The 27315-nt window shown below is 38.8% G+C and overlaps 2 protein-coding genes across 2 annotated transcripts in view; both read right to left on the bottom strand.

Annotated features, from left to right (window-relative positions):
- The window catches only part of LOC140301508 (protein kinase C-binding protein NELL1-like), a 250729-nt gene extending 245680 nt beyond the window's left edge, over positions 1 to 5049 (bottom strand). The window contains exons 1-2 of the mRNA XM_072379984.1: positions 4903 to 5049; positions 4296 to 4424 (exon numbers count right to left, since the gene is read on the bottom strand). Of these exons, the coding sequence (XP_072236085.1) occupies positions 4296 to 4424; positions 4903 to 4951 (178 nt within the window). The 5' untranslated portion in view covers positions 4952 to 5049. The remainder of the gene's footprint in view (positions 1 to 4295; positions 4425 to 4902) is intronic.
- Positions 1 to 27315, bottom strand: part of htatip2 (HIV-1 Tat interactive protein 2) — a 279723-nt gene that overhangs the window by 79401 nt on the left and 173007 nt on the right. The gene's annotated exons all lie outside the window — the stretch shown is intronic.

Here is a 27315-nt window from a genome sequence, read left to right as displayed (position 1 = left end):
CCTCAGAACAATACTTTTCTTCTCTGTGCATTTTAGGCTATATGATATAGCTCTATGCACCATGCAAATAGATTTAATAACAACTGTTCCATTCTAAGGTTAAAAAACATAATCTATTTGGAAAAGCAATTTCATATTTATAGTAACACTCCTTTTAGACCTTTGTTGTTGCTATGCACCAGCTTTAAAGAAGATTTTGACTTCAATTGACAGGAGACTCGAATAAATGTTAATTACAGACCATTTTAGTCTTTACAGCAGTCCGCAGAGTTGTCGTGTGTTAAAGATAACTGACCTCCCAGGCCGAGGAGGAGTGTTTAAAGAGCAGGTATATCAAGATGAAAGCTGCTGATACCATTTAAAACTTAACATTTATTCTTAGCAAATGTCATCTAAGACTGAAGAGCTAACAGTGAGGTAATGGTTTTAAATTGTCATCTAAAATGCAGTGATATTAGAGCCCTATTTCAGAACGTGTCAGTTATCTAAATTCAGTAAATATTATGTGTCATTTTGTTTCCTGTAATGGATGAAAACAGTCCCATCTATGGAGACCATTTTAGCATCTTGGCTGAAGGAGTTCTTTTCAACTTTCATCAGCTGAGAGGTTGAAATGCAAAGATACTGCGATGTAAGCAAGACATGTTGTTTCTCTCTACAAGTTATGGGTAACACTCCTGGTCTAAAAGCTCCCCCCTGTCCTTTGATAATTATGATGTCTGTCTGGATCCACTTGAGACACAGTGACTCACAGATGCAAAATCAGCAGCGATACAACAGACCCCTAACTGACCCATTTAAACATACAATTCAAAAACAGCTCAACTCAGACCCAGAGACAGTTTCCAGATATCAGGAACTGAGCAGGGTTGTGAAAACCAGCCTTAAATTTAGGCTTTATCTAATGATACACCATATGCAAACCTGGGTTGAATGCTATGAGTTGAGAATGGGCAAAGTCACATGGTCTTTTCCCTTGAAAGAAATAATATCTCTAAACGCATTAGACTGTTATCTAGCTGCCTTATGGAAAATTCCGATTTTAGGAATCTCACAAGGAACGTTTGTATGAAGCACAAACATATGTTTGAAGTTGAGTTATTCCACTCTGGACCAAAAGTAAACAAGTAGACCCAAAACGTACCCACAGGAGGACACCAAGAAACAAACTAATAATCACTATTACTTTAAATCTAAATCAACACTGGGGCAGAGGGCCGTCTGAGTAATGAGGCTGACAATCTGGGTTCCAATGTAGGATGAGAAACTAGGTCAACTCTCATCTAGGCAAACTAACTCCATCCTGTTCATTCGATGTTCAAGCAAAGGAAGTAATCCAGTTGTTAAAAAGTACAAATTCTAACAAATATGCAAATAACTGAACAATTAGCTGAGCTTTGTTCCCTGCGATCAGTGCACAGTGGGAGATTATCAACAGTTATATTTCTGTCCCAGTAAGGTCGAATCACAAAACCTTTTAGCAGACGCTGCGGTCATCTGTCTTTGTGTGCATTATTGTGCTGAAAACATTAGTGAGGAGTTGTGTTTGTAAATCAGTGGCTAACTGGGAGACAGGTCACACAAAGTCCTACAAAAGACACGGGCAGAAGCTTCTGTTTAACTCTCGTGCCATCAACATTAATTAGACCACGCTTTGCCCTGTTTTCAGCCATTTCACTCTCAATATTATATTTTGCTCAAAGATTTAATCAATCCAACACATGAGATATGCTAATATGACCACCGTATGTGACTGTAAAGAGAAATCATCTTGAATAATCACTGACCGTATTAGCCCCACAGCACCAGAAAAACTTATGCTACAGCACTGAGCAAAAGTTTTGAGCCATGTCTCATTTCTTTATATACTGCCAGAAAACAGGAAATACATAAAACAATTCATTAAAACTTGCGAAAAATACATTGAAATCAAAAGTAGAAGGCAAAAACAAAGAATTTGTACAATTCTAATGAGCTTGAAAGTGAATATTTGGTCTGAGCTCCTCTATTCTCCAACACAGCCTGAACCCTCTGACACAAGCTTTCTGTCATTTCTTTAAGTAGTCTTCAGGAATAGTTCTCCAGGCTTCTTGAAGGATATCCCAAAGCTCTTCTTTGGATGTTGGCTGCCTTTTGTTCCGTTCTCTGTCAGATGATCCCACACTGCTTCAGTAATGTTGAGGTCCGGGCTCTGGGGAGGATTCATCCCTCCATAAGACCTGTTGCCACTGATTTTCAGTCCACTTCTTGTGTCATTTGGCATAGCTCAGCCTTTTCTCCCTGTTTCCCTTCCTTAAGAATGGCTTCTTGACAGCCACCCTTCCATGGAGACCATTTCTGATGAGGCTTGGGCCAACAGTAGATGGATCAGCTGAAGGTCCAGATGCATCTCTCAGGTCCTGTGTCTCTGCTGGATTTTTTTCTCTTTCTTAAGGACATCACTTTCAGATCCTGTTCATCTGCTGTAGGTCGTTTTTTAGGCCTGACACTTCTTCTTTTGTCCTCCACTTGCAGTTTCCTCAAATGTTTTAAGGACACACCGCACACCATGCTGAGATATGCCAAGTTTTCAGCTAATAGCTCTTTGGGAACCACTTTGTTGGTGAAAACTGGTTCTTTGTCTGTTTTGTTTAGATGCAGCACAGGTTCATCCCTTGAGTGAGGTGCCTTTTTTCTGCTCGAATGATTCACAGGCCAAGAAAAAAATCCTCTGAAAATGCTCATGTACAAAGACTGGTCAAAAAAGCAACAAGAAAGACCTTCAGAAAGCCTGGAGAAATATTCCTCAAGTCCACTTTAAAAGGTTACAAGAAAGCCTGGCTACTTGGAAGAAAATCTAAATAAATTAAGTGTGGCTCTAGACTTTTGCACAGTACAGCAGACACTTTTAGTTATCCAATACATCAAACTCTCCATTTTGTAAAAGAACCCAGTTCCCACTGAAACTTAGGCTGCACTTGCTCAGTGGAGCCATCTGGGTTAGAGGAGCATGACAGCAGCGGAGGGGGGTATCACCAAAGTATTAAATAGGTCACAACACAAGCAAGTCCAGTTTTCCTCATTGGACTACCCCGCTGTTTCCTATGCTATCTAGCTGCTGCACCCATCTCTGGGAGCCTGGAAACCAAATAGGGGGAGAAAGCTGGAATAGGAGCATGTGGGGGCTTGTGTGTATCAAGTAAAAAGTAAAGCTGTGAATCCCATAAGGCCTCCAGCTCTGAATGTTGGACAGCTTTACTTCGGCAGAGTCGGCCAAGTTGCCCTGGCTTCATTCAAACAGAACCAGTGGCACAGTGAGCCAAGCACTCAAGAAAATAAAACCACATGCACACATAAAGAACATTGTCCCTCTGCTTTATACCAGTTTCAACACCCAGTGTGGATATGAGTCTAAACACCGTGGGTTACTCATTTTAAATTCAAGCTGCCGGTGTTTGTGCCAGTATCTTTGTATTTGAACAGGCTTGCTGCACAAATGAAAAAGACTCTGTATCCCCTCCACTCAACATTGTAGGCTGATGTTATTTGGTTTGAACAACATCAGGAGAGATAGAAAAGAAAACAAAGCACAGACTAGCTTTGAAAGCTCCAAATGAGGACACTGAACACATAAATTCAGGACGTTTTTTTTTATCTCATGCCTAAGACAGGATCAACAAACACTTAAACTTGTTTACCAAAACAATTCAATGCTCCATCTCTATCTTCTCTCTCTGATGTGTATGACATCCTTTCCTGCCTTCCTCCACTCTCCAACAATTACGCCTCTTTTTCAAAGCTGATGGCACTACAAGAGGAGTGAACATGTTTTGACGAACTGTCCTTTCCTGCTCAGTAAAGCAAAGTTCTGACACCGGTGAGACATCCCAGATCATGAAAACACGAAAAACATTTTGTCATTTCATCAGTGTTGTCTTCCTAACTGAGTTCTCCTTTCTTTCATCTACCCGGCAACCTGCTGTGCGCCCGTCAGTCCGCACAGTAAAACACAGCTGATATCTATTCCCCATCACTTGTTGGGATTACTCAGAGAATATTAGAAACAATCTCAACGCCGTAGAAATATTACGCAGACGGCGCGCTAAACAGTGTCCACAAAGGCTGCGCGCATCTGCTGCCTCTCTATGTGGAGTAATTATGAGTGGAGGCTCCCCGGAGTTGTCTGTCTCAACATCCAAAGGTGTGGCGCAGCGTGGGTTTGCTCTCGCTAATTAACAAAGAAAAGAAAGGGAGGGAAGCAAACGAGATTATTTCTTAACTTGAGCGGCGTCAACAGAAATAAAACAATGTCATACCTCGAAAAAGGAAGGCTTTGCTTCCGTTGTGAAGCCCGGCCACTTGGTTAATCCCATAGGTGGCATTTGCCAGGTCAAGTTCATTGATGATATCAATCTGGTAGTCTTGATCTGACTCGAAACCAAAAGCTGGAGAAGAGAGATGGAGGTTAGAGGATGTGAAGCGGAGTGTTCGAACCTACTGAAAGGACTGAACCTTTTAACCAATACATCTTACAAACAGACATGGGTACTGGTTGTGTGCATTAAAACGCCTGTTTTGGGAAAAGTCGCGCAGTTTTTATTTATTTATAGCTGATATTGTACATTAAAAAAGCGCCGCATTTTCTGCCCACAGTCATCACCTGTGCTCTCCACGGACTGCAGGTGCACTGCACGTTAAAGCTGCACACTTGTTTTAATCTCATCAGCCACGTGGCTGTTTTAAAACTCTAACTCTACAAACAGGGGAAAATGACAAAAAAATACTGCGGTGATAAGACACTAAGAAAAATGTCATCATGCTTGCGCGCAAGAACCAAACTGAGGAGCGTACAAAACGTCAAGAAGATCAAGTTCTCAGAATATTTACTCAGTACGATCACAGACTACCCGCATATTTACTTACCTGGTCTGGAAAAAAAGAAAAAGGACAACAGGGCCACGTAAATATCCATTTGTGTTGGAGTTGCGCTGCACAGTCTGTGAGTCGTGCGCTCTGCTGTGTATCCACACCAACCCACAGTGGTCCGTCTGGCGCTGTGCTCTGCTCTCACTTCGCCTGGATGTAGAGGAACGGAGGAATGGTCCACAACACAAGCGCAGGGGTTCCCTCAATGCGAACCTAGGTCGGTTTATAGCGTCTGAACGCGTTCGTTTCGACAGTGCGTGGCATCAAAAATCACAAACGTCTATGTTTACTCGCAACGCAGAAAAATGTGTCTGCAGACGGAAATGTTTAGGATAGTGTCAAGAACCGACCTGTAAAGTTCCCCCTGTTCAGACTACAGAAACTTCCAGTTCTGGAGGTGAGGAAGGGGTTATCAAAGGCAACTCTGGGAGTGGAGAATATGGGAGTTCTGCAACTGATATTCACGCTGCTCTCATATAAGAGATAAATCAGAAAGTCCAGGTTCAATCAACAACAGCGGCTGACTGATTAACAGTGCGAATACACGACAGATTGCAGAAAATGCATCGGGAAAAGAATACTTTGTACAACAACATCAGTATTCCCCAATCAGTCCCTTCAGCTTTTAAATCGACTACTCAGCGTATCACCTCATTTTTGCTTTAAAAAAGCTCCGGGATTTAGAGGCACTGTCGCTCCAGCCCACCCTCCTCGGAGGCTTGTCCTTATTGAGAATCATTAATCACACCCTTCTCGTCACTGCCTCTAATTTGTGTGCGTTGCCAGGTTGTCTGGGTTACCTGCATCAACGGTGCTGTCTGTTCAGTGATTACGGCAGTTACAGAGCGTGCACCACCTGCTCCACCTGTCTCCTACACCTGGGACGGTGGAACGTCTGCATTGGGATGCAGGTCACTGCTCCAAGCCTTTAAAATTAGACTGTAAGCAACAGCAGAACTCACCAAGAAAGCTGAACCACTGATGCAGAACCAGAATATTTTTCTGGTTCTGGGGAAAATAAAAATAGATAAATCTGAAGTTACAGTTTGTTGAGCGGCAAAGAGAAAAGGGAAGGGAAGTTTTTTTTTATGCTGGTTTCCAGGCAGCATAATTCCTGCTTTAAAAAACAAAAATGAATTAAGCTGCTCAAAGTCTGAATCGTTTCCCCCTTTTATTGTCTCTTCACAAAGAAAAACAGTGGAATTAAATGATTGCAGATTTCTCCATTCTTAATTCAGTTCAATGCTTTGCTTCTGTTTGTCATATTTCCAAACAATAACTCAATTTGCTGTCTTATCTCACACACTTAAATGTGTGTTAAAACTGCGAATAACTTATGTATTGTAAATATTTGCATTCTGTAACTGTCAATTTGACTTTGCAGTAAAATAAGTATTTTACTGGTGGTCAAAACACTTTCTGTGATTTGGACAAACTTTAAAATTTATCCCAAATAAACGCATTTTAGAGGTATAAATTGTATTTTCTGCTTGAGTTACTAAACACTTTACATATCTAATGTATGCAACACAACTGAGCTCACAGCATGACACATTACCTTGAAATGAATTGAGACCAGGTAGACAGGGACAGTGTTTGGTGGTTTATTGAAGAACCAGAAAGGTACGAAGTGAAAAAAAAAAACAAGTTTGTTTTGGATATAAAACAATGTAAAACAAGAATCAATACTTTGGAGTTACAGGACTGTGAAAGACACTGAGTAAAAGTCTCGAGCCACCCTTCGTTTCTTTATATACTGCCAAGAAAACAGGGTATTTGTCTGTTGAAACATGAGAAAATATAAATTGAAATACAGTATATAAGACAAAAATAGAATTTGTACAGTACTGACAAGCTTGAAATCACCTTTACTTAACACAGCCTGAACCCTCTTAGTTCAGTTAGTTCTCTAACTTCTGTAAGTAGTCTCCAGGAATAGTTCTCCAGGCTTCTTGAAGGACATCTCAAAGCTCATTTAAGTTCCTTTCAATATTCTTAAGAACACTCAGTTCACTGTGCTTGAATATGCCAATAATAGCACTTTCAGAATCACTTGTTGGTGTAAAAATACTATTTTATCTGTCAAACTGTGTTATCTTTTCTATTTATTTCCCATCTTTCTATCTTCAATATTGCTATCGTTACTATTTTTGTAGATGCTATGAAAGAAATGTGCAGAAATTATGTTTCTTTGTAAATGGCTGCAATTTTCAAAGTGCCAAAAAGATACTATTTTGAAATAGTTTCTTTGAACAATGGTCCATCCCTATATTCCCTTTTTATGCTTGAATGTTTCCTAGGTCAGTATTAATTGCCTTAACAAACTGAAAATGGTCAGGTACATGGACTGGACTGAAAATAAGAGAAAAAGTAGCCAATGTCCAAAGATAAACTTTGAAAGACCTTCAGAAGGCCTGGAGAACTATCATTTTGCTCAAGACAACTTTAAAAGAGAACAAGAAAATCTGGCTGCTTCGAAGGAACTTTAAAGATAGGAGAGATGGATCGCGACTTTTGTACAGAGCTCTGTGTATGCCTCTTCCAATCAAGAATGTTTCTTTTTATATGTTTTTAAATTATAGAGAATAGAGCAGTTGACTTTTGGGGTTTAAAATGTGATGACTTATTTTTATTTTACTACACTTATGTGTAAAAATCTGACAAAATCAGGTCATGAATGTTTGAGTGATGGCCAAAACCTTGATTAGTGATATCACTCCACAAAATCCTGACATTTTCTCATTTACTTCTATTCAAAGCAGCTTACAGGAAGGAAAAGCATCACATCAGTGCAGTATGAAATCTTACTATATGTATAAAGTACTGAATATATTTAAAGGACATAGTGCAAGTATGTGTAAATTAGGTGTGAGTCTGTAAAGGGTCTTAGGGGTGTAGAGAGGAAGTGTTCTTGAAAGTATTAAAGTGCTCAAGTGATTTCAAAGGCAGAGAGGGATGCGATTGCTCTGAAAGCTGTTGAAACAAACATCAATTGACACACACGTAAGAGACTTTAATTAAACTAATTTTTTCTTAGCTTGATGACAGAGATAGTGGTCAATGTTTAGATTTCTTTTTGCATCAGTTTAAAACCACAGAAGGTTAGATGGTGATGAGCAGCTGGTAAAATGCAACACTTTCATTCAGCAGGGCCTTCACAATTAAATCATAGATATTTTCCACCATGTTTGTTCCAACCATGGATGTGTTTGATACCCGACAAATGATGTGTGATATTAGTCTGAATGTACAGGGTGTACAAAAATAGGCAGATGATCATGTGGCATGAGCAAAAACTGTTTCCAACACGTGCCGTGTCTTCAGCTATTTTTCTTTTTTAAATGTTCCACATTTATTCTTTATTTTCCAGAGAAGCAAATAGAAAACAATGTTGGTAGAACACTTTTATCATTAAACAAAAAATGCAGGGTCTGTGATTTTTAACAATCATTTCAAATATTGATAATTCTGTCAGCATGACAGCTTCGCACCAACTCAACCATTTTCTATTTACATGAGCTCAGACACAGAGAAGTTCACAGAGTTTGGATCTTGGTTTTTTATGTTTTAACTGTTGCCAGATGGCAGCACTGCACTGAAAGGCAGCAATTTAATGTTTGTTTACTACTCTTTTCTTTACAATGTTTTCTTTTAATTATACCATGTAATGTTTATGCTTGTCATATAGAAGATTGTGTGATGTGAAGCTTTGAGGAACATTATTCTTAAACTGTTTGCCAACAGTCTCACACAGTGGTGAGTCCCTCCTCATCTTCATGTTTGAGTGATGCCTTTTTTTAATAATAATCTGTGGCTGGTTTGTTATCAGTAAACATAATTAGCATCAGAATTCCACCAGATATTTTTTGTTTTTCAGCAATACACAACTTTTCAGTATCCATCCATCCATCATCTTCAGCTTATCCAAGGTTGGGTTGAGGAGGCAAAAGGTCAAAGAGGAAACCAGATATCAAACTCTCCAGCCTCTTCTGGGGGATCCCAAGGCATTCTCAGGCCAGGAGGGACATACAATCGCTCCAGTGAGTTCTGGGTCCACCTGGGCCTCCTCCCAGTTGGACATGCTTGAAAAACCTCCAAAAGTAGGGGACCAGGAGGCATCATAACCAGATGCCTGAACACCTCAGCTGACTTGTTTTGAGACAGAGGGGCAGTGGCTCCACTCCGAGGTCCCTCTAGATGGTGGAGCTCCTCGCCCTGTCTCTAAAGCTGAGCCCAGCTACACTCATATCACAGTCTCAAACCTTCTCCAAGTTTACACAACACATGATGGACAAACTCCCATGGCCCCCTTAAAAACATGCTGCCTGCATTGAATTCAAAATGAGTATCTATCTAAAAGAAAAAGAAAGAAAAAAAAACTGTCCTGTCCTGTTTTCAATAAATATTCAAATCTGTAAATTCCTGCATTTTTGGTGTTATTTACGTTTTACACTTCAGGACAACACAACCTTTTTGGAAATGGGGTTGTATAAACCTGAAACATGGATCAAGTTCATGATAAACATTAGGAGTGGCTCTGCTTTGTGCCATGTCTGTTCACTTGACAGATAATGCCTTTTCTAAGTGACAGTAGCCCCTCTTATACTACTTTTAAATGTAGTTATACAAAAAACAACTTGTGAAGGAAACCCATTATACTGTCACGACGTGGTGTGGAAGGGAGGACCCAGATGCAGAACTTAAGCAAAAAACTTGATTTATTTTCAAAACACGAACATAAAGCGCAGCTGAGCCGGATATCAAAAATCTTAAACTGTGAAATAAATAAACACGACAAGACAAGACTATGAATAATGAAACAAGACTATGGTAGAATATGACTATGGTAACAAGACAAATAACAAGGCAAAAACAAAACTCAAAATATGACGTGACATATACGCTCCAACACGGCTTTCCTACAGCTGTGTCAAAGGAATAATAAACTTCTACTGTTAACCACTAATGAATAAGTAGCTTATAAAAACATAATGAATATAACTGCATGGCATTTCTCTTTTTTTAAACAGATTTTTATTGAAGCTTATAAATGTATTATTCAAATGCAATTTAGATTAATTAACCAAAATATAGAGACAGATCATGCATGACATAAACTTTGGTAAGTTAATATGTCATGACACTTTATTGTGCCGTGATGGCCAACAAAATCATATTAAAACGAAAAAGATCAATTAAATTGGTCATTTTCAGCTTTTGACCACAGAGGCTAAATCACTCCAGCCTGAGGAGTATTACAGCTTGAACAGTTAAAATACTTTGTTGTCTCATGTTCTGACTGTGTCTTTCATGTAGAGAGTAACTGTTCTTGCTCTGGGTAACACAGGCTGACATGAAAGAAATGTATATTGTGCATAATGAAGACTAAGCTTCAGATGAGCAGCATTTGTTGCACAAGTGCCTGAATAGTGCAGCACAGGGAATGGAGCCATGCTGCAGTGTCCCGCTATGTCTGCTGAAAGCCCATCATTATCCATTAATAACAGTATCTAAGTGTTTTTTATACATGGAGTCAACTCATAATACAAACCCAATTCCACAAAGCTGGAACGCTGCACAAATGAAAACAGAAAGCTAGCATTTGTAAATCTAATAAACCAATATTTTATTCACTGTAGAACACAGACAACACTTGCTTTAGACTCAGTTATGTTGTTGAGCTTTTGCCAATTAAGCCACTTGTCTAATATAATAAATAACCAAATATAATTAAGTTAAATTCTTCTTTAATTATATAGTGCCAAATCACATCAAATGTCAAATATACAGTCCAATTCATTAAATTTCAAGTTAGTCCAATTTATATACACATCCGGTTCACATATATGAGTCAAAGAATAGATCCTGATCAAAAATAACTGAAAGATTCCACACTACAATACTAGAAGCCAAGGAAATAACAGCTTGAGTAAGTATATAGCCAGACAGTCATTCAGATCTTTATTTGGAGGATAACCTTCTTTAGGCTTAGAGGATAACCAAGTGATTGGTTTTACAGATGGATACAGCTGAGTATCATCAGCATAGCAATGGGAATTTATGCCATGATAATAGCCTCAAACTGTCACGTGTCGCTGGTGGAGGTGAGGAAGTAGGACTCGCGTGCAGACTTGTAACAGGCAGGAGGTAAAGGAAAACTAAACTCAGTATATTGGGAGATGCAACATAAAACGCAACTGGAACACCATAAAACTGAACATAAAAGAAATACTTTTTGAAGGGCAGGGGTGGACTTCACCACTGTAGAGGGCACTTTAGCATGAAGATATATATATACACAACTACGTGATGGAAAACTGTTAACTTGGTTTTGATTCAAAAGTTTTATCAGTTTGTAATTATCTAATTCATGAGCAACTTTCTACAAGTTTTTAAGATAATATAAGAGACGGCTGCTCACAAATTGGCAAGTTTACTTCCTCTGAACTAGTAAATCTCCAGAGTCCAGGTGAAGCTTCATTAAATAGTACGTTTCACCTAATTTCCGCTTTGTTTGGTTTTAATAGGTTGAACAGAGGTGTGGAGTGTGTCAAGAGAATCAGTGCTTTAACTCTGCTTTGTCTGACAAAATTTGAGTCTCAAAGACTGTCACTTCTCCAAGAGCATGATTAATGAGTTACCCAGAGGCACTTGGCAAGTAAATGAGCACCGATGTCAAGACCTAAACCCACAAACTTTAACGTAACAACCGGGATGCAACTGTGGCACAAAAGCTAAAAATTTTATGACCCATGACAGATTTCAGAACCGCGATTTTCCAAAGGATTCACTTCATTCAACAACAGGACAGTAAATGGTGAGATAGTATTTTTCCCCCCATTCACTCTAACCTGCTGTGAAAGCAGAATAAGTTATGGGTTAAATGGGCACCACTACTGTAGATTGTGCATTGTCCACAAAATCAGTCGCTCGGAGGCAATTATCAGGTCATACAAAATCTCTCAGCTGTGGACATGATGGGTAATTGTCCCTGCAAGTCTGGTGGTTTGATTCCTTTGACAAATATAGCAACACTTATGCCAAGCGTGACCCACTTTTGCTCCCAACTTTCTTCAAGCGGGGGTAAACACACTTGCCAGACTCAAAGAAGCAGTGTGTCTGTTGCAGCAGGCAAAAGTGTGATTGGAATGACAACTCACTGCTGTACCACTCAGATCAGACCCCTCCATCTGCAGACAAAAGCTATCTGTGAGTAAGAGGTGAATTCAAAGACCTACAACAAACACCTTGAAGAACAAAAAAGCAAAGAATTAGTGCTTTTTTAGTAAAGCCATAATTACACAATTTTTTGCAAGTTTTAGCTGACTAAATAAGTTGCTGACTCTAGTGACATGTTTGACTGAGCCAGATGGATGTTAAGATTGTTTAGCCGATCCACCTCTGTTTGGCACGTTGAAATTACAGCTGGAGGAACCGCAGAGGGTTGACAAAAACCTCTTTTCTGCATGTTTGACCTGGAGCCAAAATTCTCAGACATCTCAAAACTGTTAAATGTAATGTGCTAATGCTAGATTTAAAGTCTCTGTATCACATTTCATATAAGTGCATCCAATAACACTTAATATGTTATTCTTTGACACACACCTCTTGATGCAACTTAGACGCATCTTCAGTGATGTTTCTTGGGGTCATCGGGTGTTTCGGGTCTTTCATACATGCTCGCCCAGGTGACCCAACCAAGGTTGATCAGGCCCATCTTGTGTCTAAGTAGCTTTTGTAGTCCACAGATCTATAGCTTGATCTATCTTGATGCCTTGCTCCCAGCCTCTTCAATGCTCTACAGTGTGACCGACCAGTGAATCATCTACATCCAACCTCGATTGGGTCACACCAGGTGACCCTCCGTCTCGATTTTCACTTTCTAACTCCCGGTATTTGGCTCTCTTCCTCTCAGGTGTCTGCTCCATCCTAGGCACGCAAGTTGCCTTGCTCAACTGATCATAAATACCCAATGAAGTCCGCATTTAGGGGCAAGAGGGAATTGTGGGAGTAAAGGAAGTATGCAAGTCTTTTAGCAAAGAGACCCTAGTTTAATTCCTGAACTGTTCCATTTATGTATTAATAAAATATGATTCTCAAAGCCTTTGGTGAAACTCATCACTCTTGTAATAAAGCAGGCTGGTCAGACATGAATACATGAAATTGGCCTAAATTCTTCACACCATATATTCAATGGATGAGAAGCTCGTCACTTTCAATATTACCGCATGCAAATGTAACACTTTCAGCCCGATCTTTCCAGAAACTGTGTCATATCCTATTCCCTGAAATAGAGGCCGAGGCCATACTTTACTTCAATGGATGAGGTTAAGAGGCCTCTGAGAGAGGTAGGCCTGACTTCTCACATTTTTCTACAATGGCTCTCTCAAAATTAACAGGAACAGTGTATTTAAACGTTTGCACATCATTTTCACATACTGGTATGTTCATATGCAATTCAACCTGAGTCAATTCCTTCCTTTGAAATGGCATAATCTCCCAGCAGCGATGCAAAACTCAGTGGAGACAGAATACACCGTGGGGTTCAAAATGAAGGAATCATACGGGAACTTAGACAGAATAAATTCAGTGCACCAAAATGTTTAAAAAAGATGATAAAAGTTGTATTTGAAAATTTTGTTCAAGTCAAACCCAACTCCAACCAGTGCAAAAACCCCTGAATCATATTTTTTTAAATACTTGTGTCGTGAGACTCATTCTCCCAGTATGAGTATCAGTGTGGTGTGGGCGTGGACTTCTTCTTCTCTCTAGCAGTTTCCCGTTGCACAGCTGTTCCTCATCATCTCATCAAGAGATCTACCCTGGTTGGAGCTTCACTCTTCTTCACTCGTTCTTGTTCTAAAACCTTGTTTCGAGTCGAGTATCTAACTTATTCTCTCCATGTTTGATAGAACCTGACGATCATCTTCACACCTTGCCACATCTGCAACCACAAGCTTTCTGGAATACTCGCATGACGATTTGGCTCCTCCAATCCCACTGGAATCCACAAGCTTCCTGGAAGTCATACCTAACCATTTGGCTCCTCCCTTCTTCAGGAATCCTCATCCCAAAGCCTTCCTGGAGGAAGTCACCTGCCCACTCGCACTGTCACATACTGCCACTGCTTCGGTTGTTCAGGGACCACTTAGCTTACATTGAAACCTGCCTCACTCAGTATTAATCAGTTGTTCTTTATTTGCATTCTTAATAAATATTTTAAATAATCTTTCCAGTCTGCCATCTTGGGTTCAAACCTGAGACCTTGTGACAATTTGTCCAATTTACAATAGTGAATAGTAGCTTCACCCCAAAGGCTGTTGTTTTTGGGACATTGGAATCGTGTCATGAATTGTGTTCATTCATAATGTATTCTTAACACATAACCCTGACCATTCACAGGTGAGAGTTCAGCGCAAAAGCATGGAGCATTCTTATATTAAAAGTGTCCGAAAGTTTTGTACCTCCTGCCAAGAACTCCTTCTTCTGAATGAGTATTTGACAAGTGGATTTCATCACATAGGAGCAGGTAGAACTTCGATGTGCTGATGAAGAAGTCTGATGTGTTGACAAATTGACACAAACAATACTTATGTGGTCAAAAGGTGAGAAGCGTGTCACTTTTCATAGTAGAGCACAGAACTGCAATGCTCCCAGCGCATAATTAAATGTTAATGAGTTGATTTGATTGAAGTATTTGTAAGACCAATCTGGTCCTCCCTGCTCTTTCAGTCTTTTGACCAGGACAGTGCACATTAGAATTAATGGTCAAAGTTAGCCAAGAGGTTTTTTTTTATTTTATTTTTTTTAAATCTGGGCACACAGATCTTGTGATATAAAAAAAAATAATAATAATAAATAAGAGTGGTGTCTTTGAAAAAGAGATCATTAATCTCCCAAGAGTCTTGTCACGGACAACAGGACACAGATGCAGGGTTGTTTCAGATCAAGAGTGTTTATTAATCACAAACAGGTTGAGGATCTCCAAACAGAGCAAACAAAAGGGCTGTGAAACTCCTAAAGCACTCTCCTCGATAACTATGTTTGAGGAGGGTGCAGCTATGAAAGTTATCGAAATCAAAACTCTCTCCACTCTAGGAGGAAAACATAAAGGGCTATAAACGATTACAAATAAATCTTCACGCTCTCCTAATGAGGTGGACTTAAAGGGGAACTCCGGTATTTTTAAACGTAGACCTTATTTCTGGCATGAAATACATTCATCTACTCACCGAGAACAGTTTGCCGAAAGTCGGCGTCCTTCGAAAGCTATTTAGAAAACTCGTGATCTGCGTATATCCATATAACGGAGTTAATGGAGCAGGGATGGTTCGGCCTCTAAATAAGGCATTATCTGTCTTTATTTCACCAATACTTTAAGAAGAATGAATGAACGAACGTGTACTATAGCTCTGTTAGCTCATAGCTGCTGTTATGTGGCTACTTGCACCTATAGGAGAGCTAACAGAGGGAATTCTACACACACCTCTACTGGGACCACTTCATCGACAATACACATTACGTCTATTATATAATATACATTGCTACACAAAAGTCACAAATTCTATAATGTGGATGCATTTTCAACCCCAGCGCAAATGAAAAAGGAAGAACGACTCAAAATCATAACACCTCTGGCCACTGCTGACATTTCGTGTGACAACCATTTAGGTTTGTACTGCTTGAACTCAGTGTCCTTGATGCTCTATCCTTGAGTTGTTGTTTTTATGGCAAACTTCTGCTTTGTGCTAATTTAGTCTGTTTGCTCAGTAAAATACAGCATCGGAGTCCAATCAAGGTTTCCTCGAATGAATGAGCTGAAAGCTTTTTCTTGTCCCTTGAAACAGCACGACAGTACACTAAGTTTTGCTTTTACCTTGCAACACACTGTTAACGCTGGTAAATGTTGGTGGCCTTACAGTGGCATCATATAGTAGCTGTAAAAGCTCAAGTAGGTTGATAATAATAAGTATGTTGATAATAATAGGCAAGAACAAATTCTAATGAATTTATTCTGCTAATACTAAGAAGCAGCAGAACCATGCAGTACTTTTGAAAGAACACTGAGAATCAATTATTGTAATTCTTTCAATTTTACAAAATTCAGTTTTGACAGCCATTTCAATCAGCAGCAGCAGCAGCATCAGAAGCACTTCGGTGTGTGCAGAATGTCACGCAGCATCACAGGAATCTCACAGCATTATGTGAAACTGTCATTAAAAGTGTGTATACCCGTTTTGATGGATGAATAGACAAAAAAGTCCATGTTTGGGAGATGAAGGGTTCAGGCATTGAAAACTAATTGGTTAAGATGAAAGAAACACACCACAAGTGTGAAAAAGAAGGAAAACTCCAAGTGAAATGCAATATCAGTCTTGCTAAAATAAATGAATAAATCCCTACCTTTTCTTTCAGCTGGGGTCAACTTCTGACAAAAGTCACTGTAATCTGTGGCAGATGTATGAAACTCCACTTTATGTGCCTTTTTTTTCCCCAACCGGGATTTGACAGGAGGAGGTTGAAATATTTCAACCTCTGAGTTGGATTTCCGAGAGAGACTGCATGGTGTGCCGGTTTGATAAAAATAATTAGTGATGGGGCTAACAAACTACGAGCTCTACAGTAAAACTGATCACTTTGTCATACTTAGCCAGCGTTGGAATTTAAATAATAGGTATCTGTGTAACATCTAAAGTGCATGCATGGCGTTTCGTACATATTTTAACATCTTTCACAAAAAAAAACGAGTGAGTATATCTCTTAACTTGACCTCTATCCTTGTGTTAGCAGTGTAGTTCTCTCATTGAAATTCCATGCACAAATTCCATAAAACTGAAAGGGGAAACCTGTGAACAGTCTCTCTTTCATGACTGACGTGAAGTTGAAGCATTTCCTTATACCGAACACTAACTTTCCGTAAAATATGCCCGAACACAAGCGAGCAAAAAGGAGGCGTTCGGGTTAAAAGGTTTAGAAAGTTACAAAATGTTACAAAACAAATATGTGACGCGTGATGATGACCTTGCTTTCTTGTTAAGTTGTTGAGAATATTCAAGATGGACAATTTGACTGAAACTGGTCTATCTCATTAAATATACTCCTGCTCTCACTTTAGTATCACAGGACTTCAGTGTGTAAAGCGAAATAATGGATTGTAATAACAAGACGAAGGCTAAGATTTTGCACTTAATTATCAGGGTCTAAACTCCTATAATAAGATGCTATTCTAGAAAAAACATGAAATGTGGATACTGCTCAGCAAGTTTCCTTTCATTTTTGTAACATTGTGCTCCTCTGCACTCAGGGACTACACAACTAAATATTTGTACCGTGATATCCAAGCTACAGAAGTTATGATGTGCTGATTGGAAAAATATAAATAGAACAAATGCAAATAAAGTTCTAATGCAGAAGGTTTTATTTGATACCGTTAGGCACTTTGCACCACTGTCCAGGAAAGCGTATTACTATTATCAGAATTTAAGATTCCAGGTAGTCTTAGCTAAATATCAACCAGTAAATACAGAGTGACATCTTGTCATCACTGTTTTTTGATAAGATCTTCCTCTGACATTGCAAACAAATTACCCTCAATGGAAAAATCTTCTTCCTTCCTAAACATGCACAATCAGCAGTAAATATAATGCCGCATTTACAACAGGAGATTATTTAAATGCTCTCTTCCACTCAGAAAGGCAAATGCCCTTAAATTTCCGACATAAATTCCTTCGTGCAGTTTTTAATTCGTATTGATCTAATTTGTCACAGCTCCACTTTAATAAGTCCTGACACCAAAAGAGGAGTCTCGCCAAGGACAAAAACCAAAACATCTGGAACCTGGAAAAAAAGGAGAGGAATTGTTTGATCCATTACATTGTTTCCCAAGTTTTCTCACATTATCAAGTTTTTTCATCATGAACACTTACCGTGACACATTGTTGCTCATGTAAAAGTAAAGAGTAAAAGATTGTCACGGCCCTCCTGCTTTTGCAAGGCCTCTTTCTTCTTCTTTTCTGGTGTTTTGTTAGGTCTTGCAGGGATTTGTGGGTGGGCCTATTTAGTATGATTGGGAGCACTTCTCTCATCCACTGGCACCATGTTTTTTTTTTTTTTTGTACACTTTCCAGCATTCTGCTGACATCATTTGGCACTCATCCAACTGCTGACACACTGATAACACTGACTTACATATCCTCTATCTTTTTCTATGTTTAGTTGTACATTTCCTGAGTTTGTTAATAAATTGGAATATTACTTCTGGTTGAAACCTGCCTATTTTTTGTCATGGCTCATGTGACAAAGATATAATTTTGAGTGTTTCTCCTCTCTGCTATCATAGCTCATTGACTTCCCTTATTCCATAAGTTTATTTTGTTATTATAATTATTTTTGGCATACTCTTCAGCCGTATGTTTTTGTTTAAAACAACAAAAGCATGAATGAATTTATGTAAAACTTTAAATATTTAAGAACACCATAATGTGCCATTTACAGACCCGGAGCTTTGCTTATACATTGAAAACTGTCATTAAAGCTGGTAATACCCCGAATGTGTTCTACTGATCAAAATTATTACAATACAAATAAACAAGGGCCATACAGTGCAGAAATTTCACTTTCATGGACCCACATTAGAGGCACTGGCACACCATTTACTAAAATAACACTCAACAGATTGGCTGAGCAACACCAATGGACTCACAATCCTCCTAAATTAGAGAGTTCACACCCTGTGGAGGCAGCTGAGGTGGGAACAAAGCAAATCACAGGCACATAAGATGATGAAAAAGATCTTGTGTATGTTGTTCGTTTCACCCATCAGGGAAGGAGGGAGAGTTTGGCTGTAAACACAACAAATATTTCAGTAATTTAATCTAGTCAGCTATTAATGCGTTTATAATGCCAACAGGTTTTCCATATTAGTTTGTGTTAAATGCTTCAAATGTCAATCAACAAGGTCAGATTACACAGAAAAGATCAGTGTATACACTTCATCATATATATATTTATATATATATGTAATAGTGTTTTTTTGAGCACCCTCAGTTCATGTCCACGTTTAAGTTAATATGCAAATTTGCAACGTCTTATGAATTACTGACTGTGTGAGAGAGAAAGAGTAGTTTCATTGCTGTTTCTTTAGTAATGGCAGCTCGCCTGTAGTTAACACTCTTAACAACTTATTCATTCACCACAGGACTGCTTGAAAAAGCAGGATAATGATTGATTTAAACCTGAATAAAGTTGCTTTACTCAAACATGCTGCTGTGTCGTGTAAATTGGATTTGTTCTGTAATCACAGGCTCCATCTGAATCACAGAAATAAGTTAAGCTAAACAGAGGGGGAAAAAGAGAGAAAACGAAAAACTCAGGTAAGCTTTCCTGATGCTTTGTACCTTTAACTATGTGGGAGGATTGTCTGATTACAAGAGCACGCTACAGCTGCCAATAAAAACAGTGAAAAGGCCCATCAATATGACAGGAAAAGGGACAAAATTCAGACTTTTTACAAGCAGATGGAGGTTCGAGCTTTGCAAAATTCAACCAGTTAACAGGCAGATGTAAACAACAAGGGAACAATTAAATTCACTTTGTGTTATACCCATGGACCTCCTGGATAAACTACTACCATGAGTGGGTATTAGCAAGTCACAGCTCATCATTAGCACTCTGCAGAGCACTGAATTGCTCCGGATTTTGCAGGGGCAGGGTTTTTTAAATGGGCTGTTAGCACAAAATATATATAAAAGTAATAAGGTCAATTTGATCTAATTCACAGGAACAAAAACATTTTAAAAAGTCAGTCTAAAATGCAGTAAAATGCATTGACCGCTGACCACCGGCTGCAGTGTATTACTGGCAAGGTCAATAGCTTTGACAATAGCCTGAGCTATTTTTTTTAGTAGTCTGTATTTTGTCACTTTCCCGTATATACAGGACATAACTACAGACCCACAGTTGTTATTTTTGTTGACCTGCTTCGATGATCTCATCTTAGTAGATCTGTTGCTACAGAAATACGTATTTTGTGCATGTAAAATATTAATCAGGCCAGCAGAAAAAAAAAAACATGGTGGCACCAAATTGCCAGGCACACTGTTGCAGAGAGCCTCTGGCACGTCCTCAGAAAGCAACACCTCAAGGTGTGGTCATTTAAGTTGTAACTGTAGCATTAAATCCACAAATGTGTTTACATTCTGTCCTCCAGTCATAGCAAAACTATCTGAAATGTAATCTAAATTAAGTAAAATGCAAAATGCTTGGAAATACAACACTGAATAACAGCAGAGCAGCCGCTGCAGCTACATGTACGGTCTCGACCTGCTCACCTGAAGCTTGTTGTCATGACAAAAAAACCTGTCTGCAGTTATTAATTCAGGACACACTCGGTGAGTAAGACAATGATCTTCACAGACAATATTCCTCACCAAAAGACAGAGAGTTACAGTCTTACTGGGGTTCTCTATGAAGCAAAATTACTTTTTGTTGTGAAGTAATACTAAATTAAATTGATCTGAAATGAATAATGAAAGCATTATTTCCAGAAACCAAAATACTGACACAAATAAATTCTTCATTCACTTCTTCCAGAGTTCTTACATTCACTTGCTCTTCTTGGGGGATCCTGAAGCGTCCTCGGCAGATTTTGGGTCTATAAGAACACCTCCATGAGACATATGTATACCTAAAAGTTGCCCTGAGGTTTTTTTCTTTTTTAAAAGACTGTCATTCTCTGCTCTGAACTCCTGTTGTATGTACACTCCAAACTCTACCCTAAGGATAAGACCCATATTCCCTTAGGCTGTGCTTCTCAAACTTTTTCAGTTGTGTGAGCCAAAAAAAAAGTTCAAACCCATACAAAAGCAAGAAGAAGAATAAATAAAAGTCTGACTGGATGTATAAATACTCTTTATTAAACTGATTTATTCTAATTTCTACATTAATTTGATTGAAAGTCACTGACTGGAGAGAAGCAATTTCTTCTCAGGAGTCACCACCTTAATAATTCACAATCATTTACAAGTAAAACCTACATACCAGTAGCTTTTTCTCTAAAGTAACATCTTCCATGGCCAATGTCAACACTACCACCACCTCCACTACTGCAATTAATACAACTTTCAAAAACAAAGTTACAAAGTCCTTTATAATAAAAAAAAATCCGAACTTAAGTTCAAAATAAGTTTATATCACATTAAAGGAACACTAGAGAAGATTGTGTGGTTTTGACTTGTTTTGCTGTACATCAACCTTTGTTGTGCACATTCCCAGGCTTGAAACTGCCCTAGAGCGCCTTGTGGCCTTGTCACAGTTCACCACTTTGGTTTCCAGCCCTGTACCACATTGTTTTGCTCTACAGTGGCTTGACATTTTTGGGAGCTTTTGATGGCATCCTCGTGGCCTCTTCATCTCGACAAAAACTGTATGTGTATGGCTGTAGATGTGCAGGACTCACATCGAGATTTGTAGTTTTGCCATGTGTGTTACATCACACAACTGTGGGAGGAGCCAACGTGCAACATTTTCAAGTGTTGCTTTAAAGAACGGTTATAATAATTGAGTCTTAGGAAGTGTGAGTGAGGTCTTTCTCAATTATCTCAATCAAAAATCAGAGGGAGAAAGGAGACTCCAGGTAAAGGATGAAATTCCAAAATCAATTCTAATAATTCCAGGTACATTAACAGGTCATTTTTCATGTTAAAAGCCTGGCAGTGTTACTATATTGCAAAGGCTTTGACTCTGCATGTCTACAAACCAGTAAATGACGTTAACTGGATTTCCCGGACCCTCGTGCCTAAACTAAAATCTCTCCTTTGTGGAGTTCAGCAGCAAAGCCATGAATTGAGCAATATGTTCTATTCTAATCAATAAAACTTTTGTTAATTGTGTCCCCTTTATTTTAAATCACTATTATCCAGACCTTTTAACAACAGAAATTACCAGGCGCTTGGTAAATGACAGTGAACACGCAGATAACACAGCAATTACAGAACAAGCAAGAAGAGCTTCTTTCTGGTACAATGGCATGCTTTTATACTATTCTGACAATAAAGCCCTGCATAACAAGCTAGTGGTAGAAACCTCTGTTAGAGTGGATGATTAATGGATTATTCAGGTAGATAGTCCCAGGGGGCAGGGGGCCACTCTGAAACTAAATAACCTCCAATGGAACAATGAAGCCAGTCTGCTTTTGCACATATACAGGCTATTGTGAGATAAATGACTCTTTCCCTTCTTTGTCTCATTACGAGTCCCTCCAGAACTGGAGCAAGCTTCTGGATTTTAAAACATAATCTAAAGAAAACATTTCCCTGCTTAAGAACATCACCATTTCAGTACATTTGATGTAATTTCTGCTTTTGAAATGGGCAAGAAAGATTTCCACTAACCCGTCATCATCAGTGGTTTTTCCTTGCTGACCTGTGTCTTTGCAAGTCCCTCAAAACGACGATGAAGTGATGAGAATCAAAGGACTGGCAGGACGGTTTCTGTAGAATACATATACACTTCGCTAAACGAATAGCAATTTGGGTTATCTCGCAATTTGCAAGAAAATGAAGGATGAAACACAGGTCATTTATTGTAATGATTGCATGATAGAGTGTCAACTTCTAAACATTACCTGTCATTCAACTCACAGTCAGCTCTTAAGCTGGAAGCAGCTGACCTACTCTGAGAGGCACAGTCAGGATTGACATGGATTCCTCAGGAGCAGAACACAGGTGCACACAATCACCTGAATGAATTCTCCATGTTCACATGCAAGACAAAAAAAAAAAAAAAAATTGGAAAATCTTGTTTACCGTCTTGGGGAAAATAACCCATCAGTTCATGATGCTTTTAGCCGAGGGTGGCTCAATTATTTTCAAAGTAAATTATTCTTTACTGGCAACAATAATTATAAAAGAACGTGCTCACTGCAGTCTGTCTTCTCTCGCTATTATTGCAGTAATTGCATTTATTGTGTTTCTACCTAAACAAGGAAAGCTTTATCATTTCAGAACCAGGAAGAAACCTGTTTCTAATTATTCTGTTTTTCTTGTGTAATCAAACAGGAAATAATGAAACATTTCAGTAATGAGGCCTCACCCATGTAGCATTAGTTGGTCCATCAAACAATCAGCGTTTTACCTGCTGTAGAAGCTGTCCCGCTGCTTCACTAATAAGCCTCAGCTATATGAGCAGTGTTGTGTTATTATTTAGCTTAAAGGTTCAGGTGCAGTGGCTATTCTCAGACCCCTGTTTCAACACCTCTTCTAAGAACATGCTCTTTGTGGGGGGGCAGAGAGTGATCCCCTCCTGTTTGAAAAACAGGAACAGCTGCAGAGAAGCAGATGTGAGTAGGTCCATGCCTTCAAGCATCTGTACAACTCATCAAAACCAAACAAGATACATCTATTTTGAATGTTACAAATAATCTAAATCTGCGTAAAAGTCAATGAGAGAAGTTGAGACTGTGTAGTTGCATTTGTTTATGCATATTGTACTTCCTGAACTACTTCTTCTCAAGCCATTTTCGTGGTGTCGGGGCGTAATGTCTAAGTAGAGACGCCTATTGTTTAGGAGTAACACTGCAGTAAGTCCAGCCCGTCTGAAGTGAACAGAGAGTTTCTGCAGAACTGGAGGCTGCGGTTTCTGGACCACAGTTTCATGATTTCTCACGATAGCTGCTTCAGAGGAGTACAAATTGGCAAGAGTAAGAGAGAGTTAAAGTATGTAGTGTGCGAAAATGACATTCCATCGTGTACTTTTACCTTTAACTATAAGTGTTTTGGCAAATTAACAACATGAAATGACAAGTTTTAAATGCATATTAATGACATGAAAAGTGCTTTGCCGTGAAATTTTGTTGAAAATGAAGGTCCTGTCACTGTGGCTGCTGGTACTGCAGAAACCCCATATTTCCTGAAGTGCCAGGATAAACAGTTATGATGGTGTGTTGACGTCACAATTCGCTCGTGCAAATCACCGATGTGGCAAACATAACCTAAGCTTAACATGTTTGGTGCATCCAGAATCCAACTCCAAAGGACACCTTCAGAGACGTCAAGCTTTGACAGGGTGTTGGAGTGGGTTGTCTTATCATCATCCATCATGCAATTTTTCAAAATCAGCCAATGTGTCAGTGACACTGGTTTATGGTCCTTCAAATACAAACTCACTATGACCAACTTCAACTGTGCTTGAGCTTATGTTCACTTGCCAGCTGATGTTCTTGTTCTGCTTCCATCCCGTCGTGCTAATTCAGGTAGCTCCGAGTCCCAGGCCAAATCTGCGAAAGCTGAAGTGCTCTCAGGTTCTTTTGGAACATGGTTCATGCTCTCTTTTAACACAGTGCTTCTATGTAGTCTGATTCTTCTGTGCAGTCGTCCTAAGTGTACTTTTAGCCTCAAATTCATTAATCTTTTTTTAACATTATGCATCATATTATTTACCCTACAGTTGACCATAGAGATTTCAACGTCATTGTTAGATATAACTTCATAATTTAACATTAATAACTGGTTTGCACAGGCTTGTACTCAAACAATTTATATGTTCAGGTTTCCTGTTAGAAGTGTATTAAGTGTGTGCTAAGAAAAGCACCCAATTTGAAGTGAACTATCTCGCTTTCCAACACAACACCCAATAATATTCGTCATCAAATAACTTTCATCATGTTTCCTTGTTTCAAACAAGAAATATATTTCCTCAGTCTGCACATTTCTGTTTGTGCTATTAAGCTGAGACTCGACTGCAATATGTATTATCAGTCTAGAACTGCCAGGTGTCTGATTAACCTTTATGATTACTAAATGTTCCTCATCTCCAATTAGTCATATTCCAATATCTTCTTTAAAAGAATGAAGACAAATACTTTGACAGGTTGATCATTTATGTATTGCTTAGTTTAATTCAATCCATAAAAGCGTCTGCCAAAACAATGCATAAACATAACTTCTCATGCAGAGAGGTCACTTAGAGGTTGGCAGTGTCCTCACATCACCAAGGAGACTGCAGGGATTCAAAAATATCCATCAAGTTTTGTATATAATTGTTTTTCACAAATACTTAACATGTGTCACAATGTATTAACCATTTTATTCACCGTAGCTCTGTCAAAACACAGACTGAAAAAAGAAGTTTTTCTTTTCAGAAATCATTACTTCTTTTTACAAAGAACAGGAACCCCCCAAATCCTCCTACATATATTGCCTAGAGAGCAAGAGGTAGAACCAGCTAACGCTCTTGTCACAATGCATAATGTGCTGCATATTGTAGATCACTGTGTCTCATTCTGCTTTTTTTGATTCACACTTGACAGAGACAGAGATCAACATAATTTCTGTACCTCTGCAGAACAAACAGAGCACTTGAAGTGACATTTTGTTCTTTGACGTGCTTTTTCTTTAAATAGACAAGACTTGTGTCTGTTGGTTTTCTGCCACTCATGACAAATCACTGAGCTCTTCTGTAATATTTGATCAACAACTGCTTCATATCATTATGTTTTTTAGTCAGAAATTAACACCCACCAGGTCCACAACAGCAGTTGTTGATTAGCTACAAGGAAACTGGAAGGATACTGGAACAAGCACAGCTGCTTGATTTGGCCACTTACTTGAACAGTTGTGCTTGTCCCAGATGTCAAGTGCAATGCACCTGTGGGCTGATTTTCAGGCACAATTTCATGTTTAGTCATCTGATGAAAGAAACAGAAAAAAGGTCATTTGGCTGCATGAATATACACTTACACTTTACTATTTTTGCAAAAAGATGGAACTTTGGAGCAAGTTTGGAACGCCAAGACCAGCGTTCAGTTAAGTGTAAACATGAGGAAATTATTCAATCTCCAGCCAAGTGTTCGCCTGGTTTTCAGAAGCTACAATTTCAGTCAGACTAACATGTTTACAAGCAATTTATGTGTTCTAACACAATTCCTCTTTTTTTTCTTTTTGCCCAAGTCATGTAAACATGCTAATTATCGGAGTGTGTTAGTCTGACTTAGGATGTACCCTGCTGTAGATTTTGTAGATTATAGACAGTTCAGAGAATATAAACCTAACAGAGCTCTAAGATCAGGTCAGCTGGTCCAGTCCAGAGTCCAGACTAAACACGGAGAAGCAGCATTTAGCTGTTATGCTGCAAACAAGTGAAACAAACTGCCAGTGGAGATTAAACTGTCACCAAATGTAGACATTTCTAAATCCAGGTTAAAACCATTTCTTTTCTCGTGCGTCTATGCATGAAATCTGCACGATATCTTTTAACTTATCTAGACTGTTGCTTGTTTTTATTCATTTTAATTATTTAATTTCTTTCTCTTTATATTCTTATATATGTAGACAGGGAAAGCCTAACAAAGTTACTAGTGTAAAACAGTTATTTTGAATATTTAGAAGCAATGTAAATGCATCATCTCAACATTTCTAATCAAATACTGCAGCAACATGTCTGTGCATGCACAAGTATGCACCTTTTCAACCAGCAAACAAGCCCTCATTTTGAGGCTGATTGGGAGGCAGTGGAATATATCGCTGAGATTTCATGTATTTGTGGTTACTAGAAACTTGAAATGGCAATGTTGTACGCTTTTGGAGACGATGGGACAAACACCCATGGCTGCTTCATGCTTTGGTGACTTTCCTAATAACATCACAATTACAAAACCAATCATTTGCTCACTGTATGCTTCACATAGTTGGCATACATGAAGGGTAAGATGATCTGAAAGGACGTGTTGGTATGGACTGAGATTATTTCTAAAACGCTCATGTGGACAAAAAGATGAACACATTTCAGTTAAAGGAGCCAGCAGAAAAATGATGATAAACTCTGAGCAGATCTTGATTAATTAACCATCTAACATGTAACCAGACAAAAGGGACAATTTACTTGCATGCCAATGATTTGCTTCATGGCACTGTGAAACTTTAATTGGAAAAAATATAGTGCCTCCCACAGATCAAGGGGACACAACCATTTTATTTTCTTAGTTGCCTCCCCAGCTAAGATTTATGATAATTAAAATCCATAAAACCTTGTGTAAGTAATAAACCAAACTAAAAACATCTTAAATTACTGAATTCCCCCCTCCATGTGCTGTATATTTGCTTTACTGCACACATAAGGTGTTCTCCGTTGCTCTCTCTGCTCTGTGGGCCATACCAGTAAAAATGGAGGATGGCCTATATTTTATAGCTAATCTTAATGACATTCTCAGGGCTGCCAGTCACGCAACTCTCTTTTTTTTTTTTTAATCTTAGTGAAAGTGCCCCTCAGACAGTATAGCAAGTTACACACGATTAGAAATATTTTTTGGTTTAGTTAAAAAGTCAGAGATCTCTATAATGCTTCACTTCTGGCTGTAGGAATTCTTGAATGTATGGATTTTGGAAGATAAAGCAGCCTTAAAAGGCTTTCTTGTGT

The sequence above is a fragment of the Leuresthes tenuis genome, unplaced genomic scaffold (assembly GCF_036924035.1).
Source record: "Leuresthes tenuis unplaced genomic scaffold, fLeuTen1.0.hap1 SCAF_2, whole genome shotgun sequence".
NCBI classification, from domain to species: Eukaryota; Metazoa; Chordata; class Actinopteri; order Atheriniformes; family Atherinopsidae; genus Leuresthes; species Leuresthes tenuis.
The sequence above is the reverse complement of the archived record's forward strand: the minus strand, read 5'-3'. Positions and strand labels throughout refer to the sequence as shown.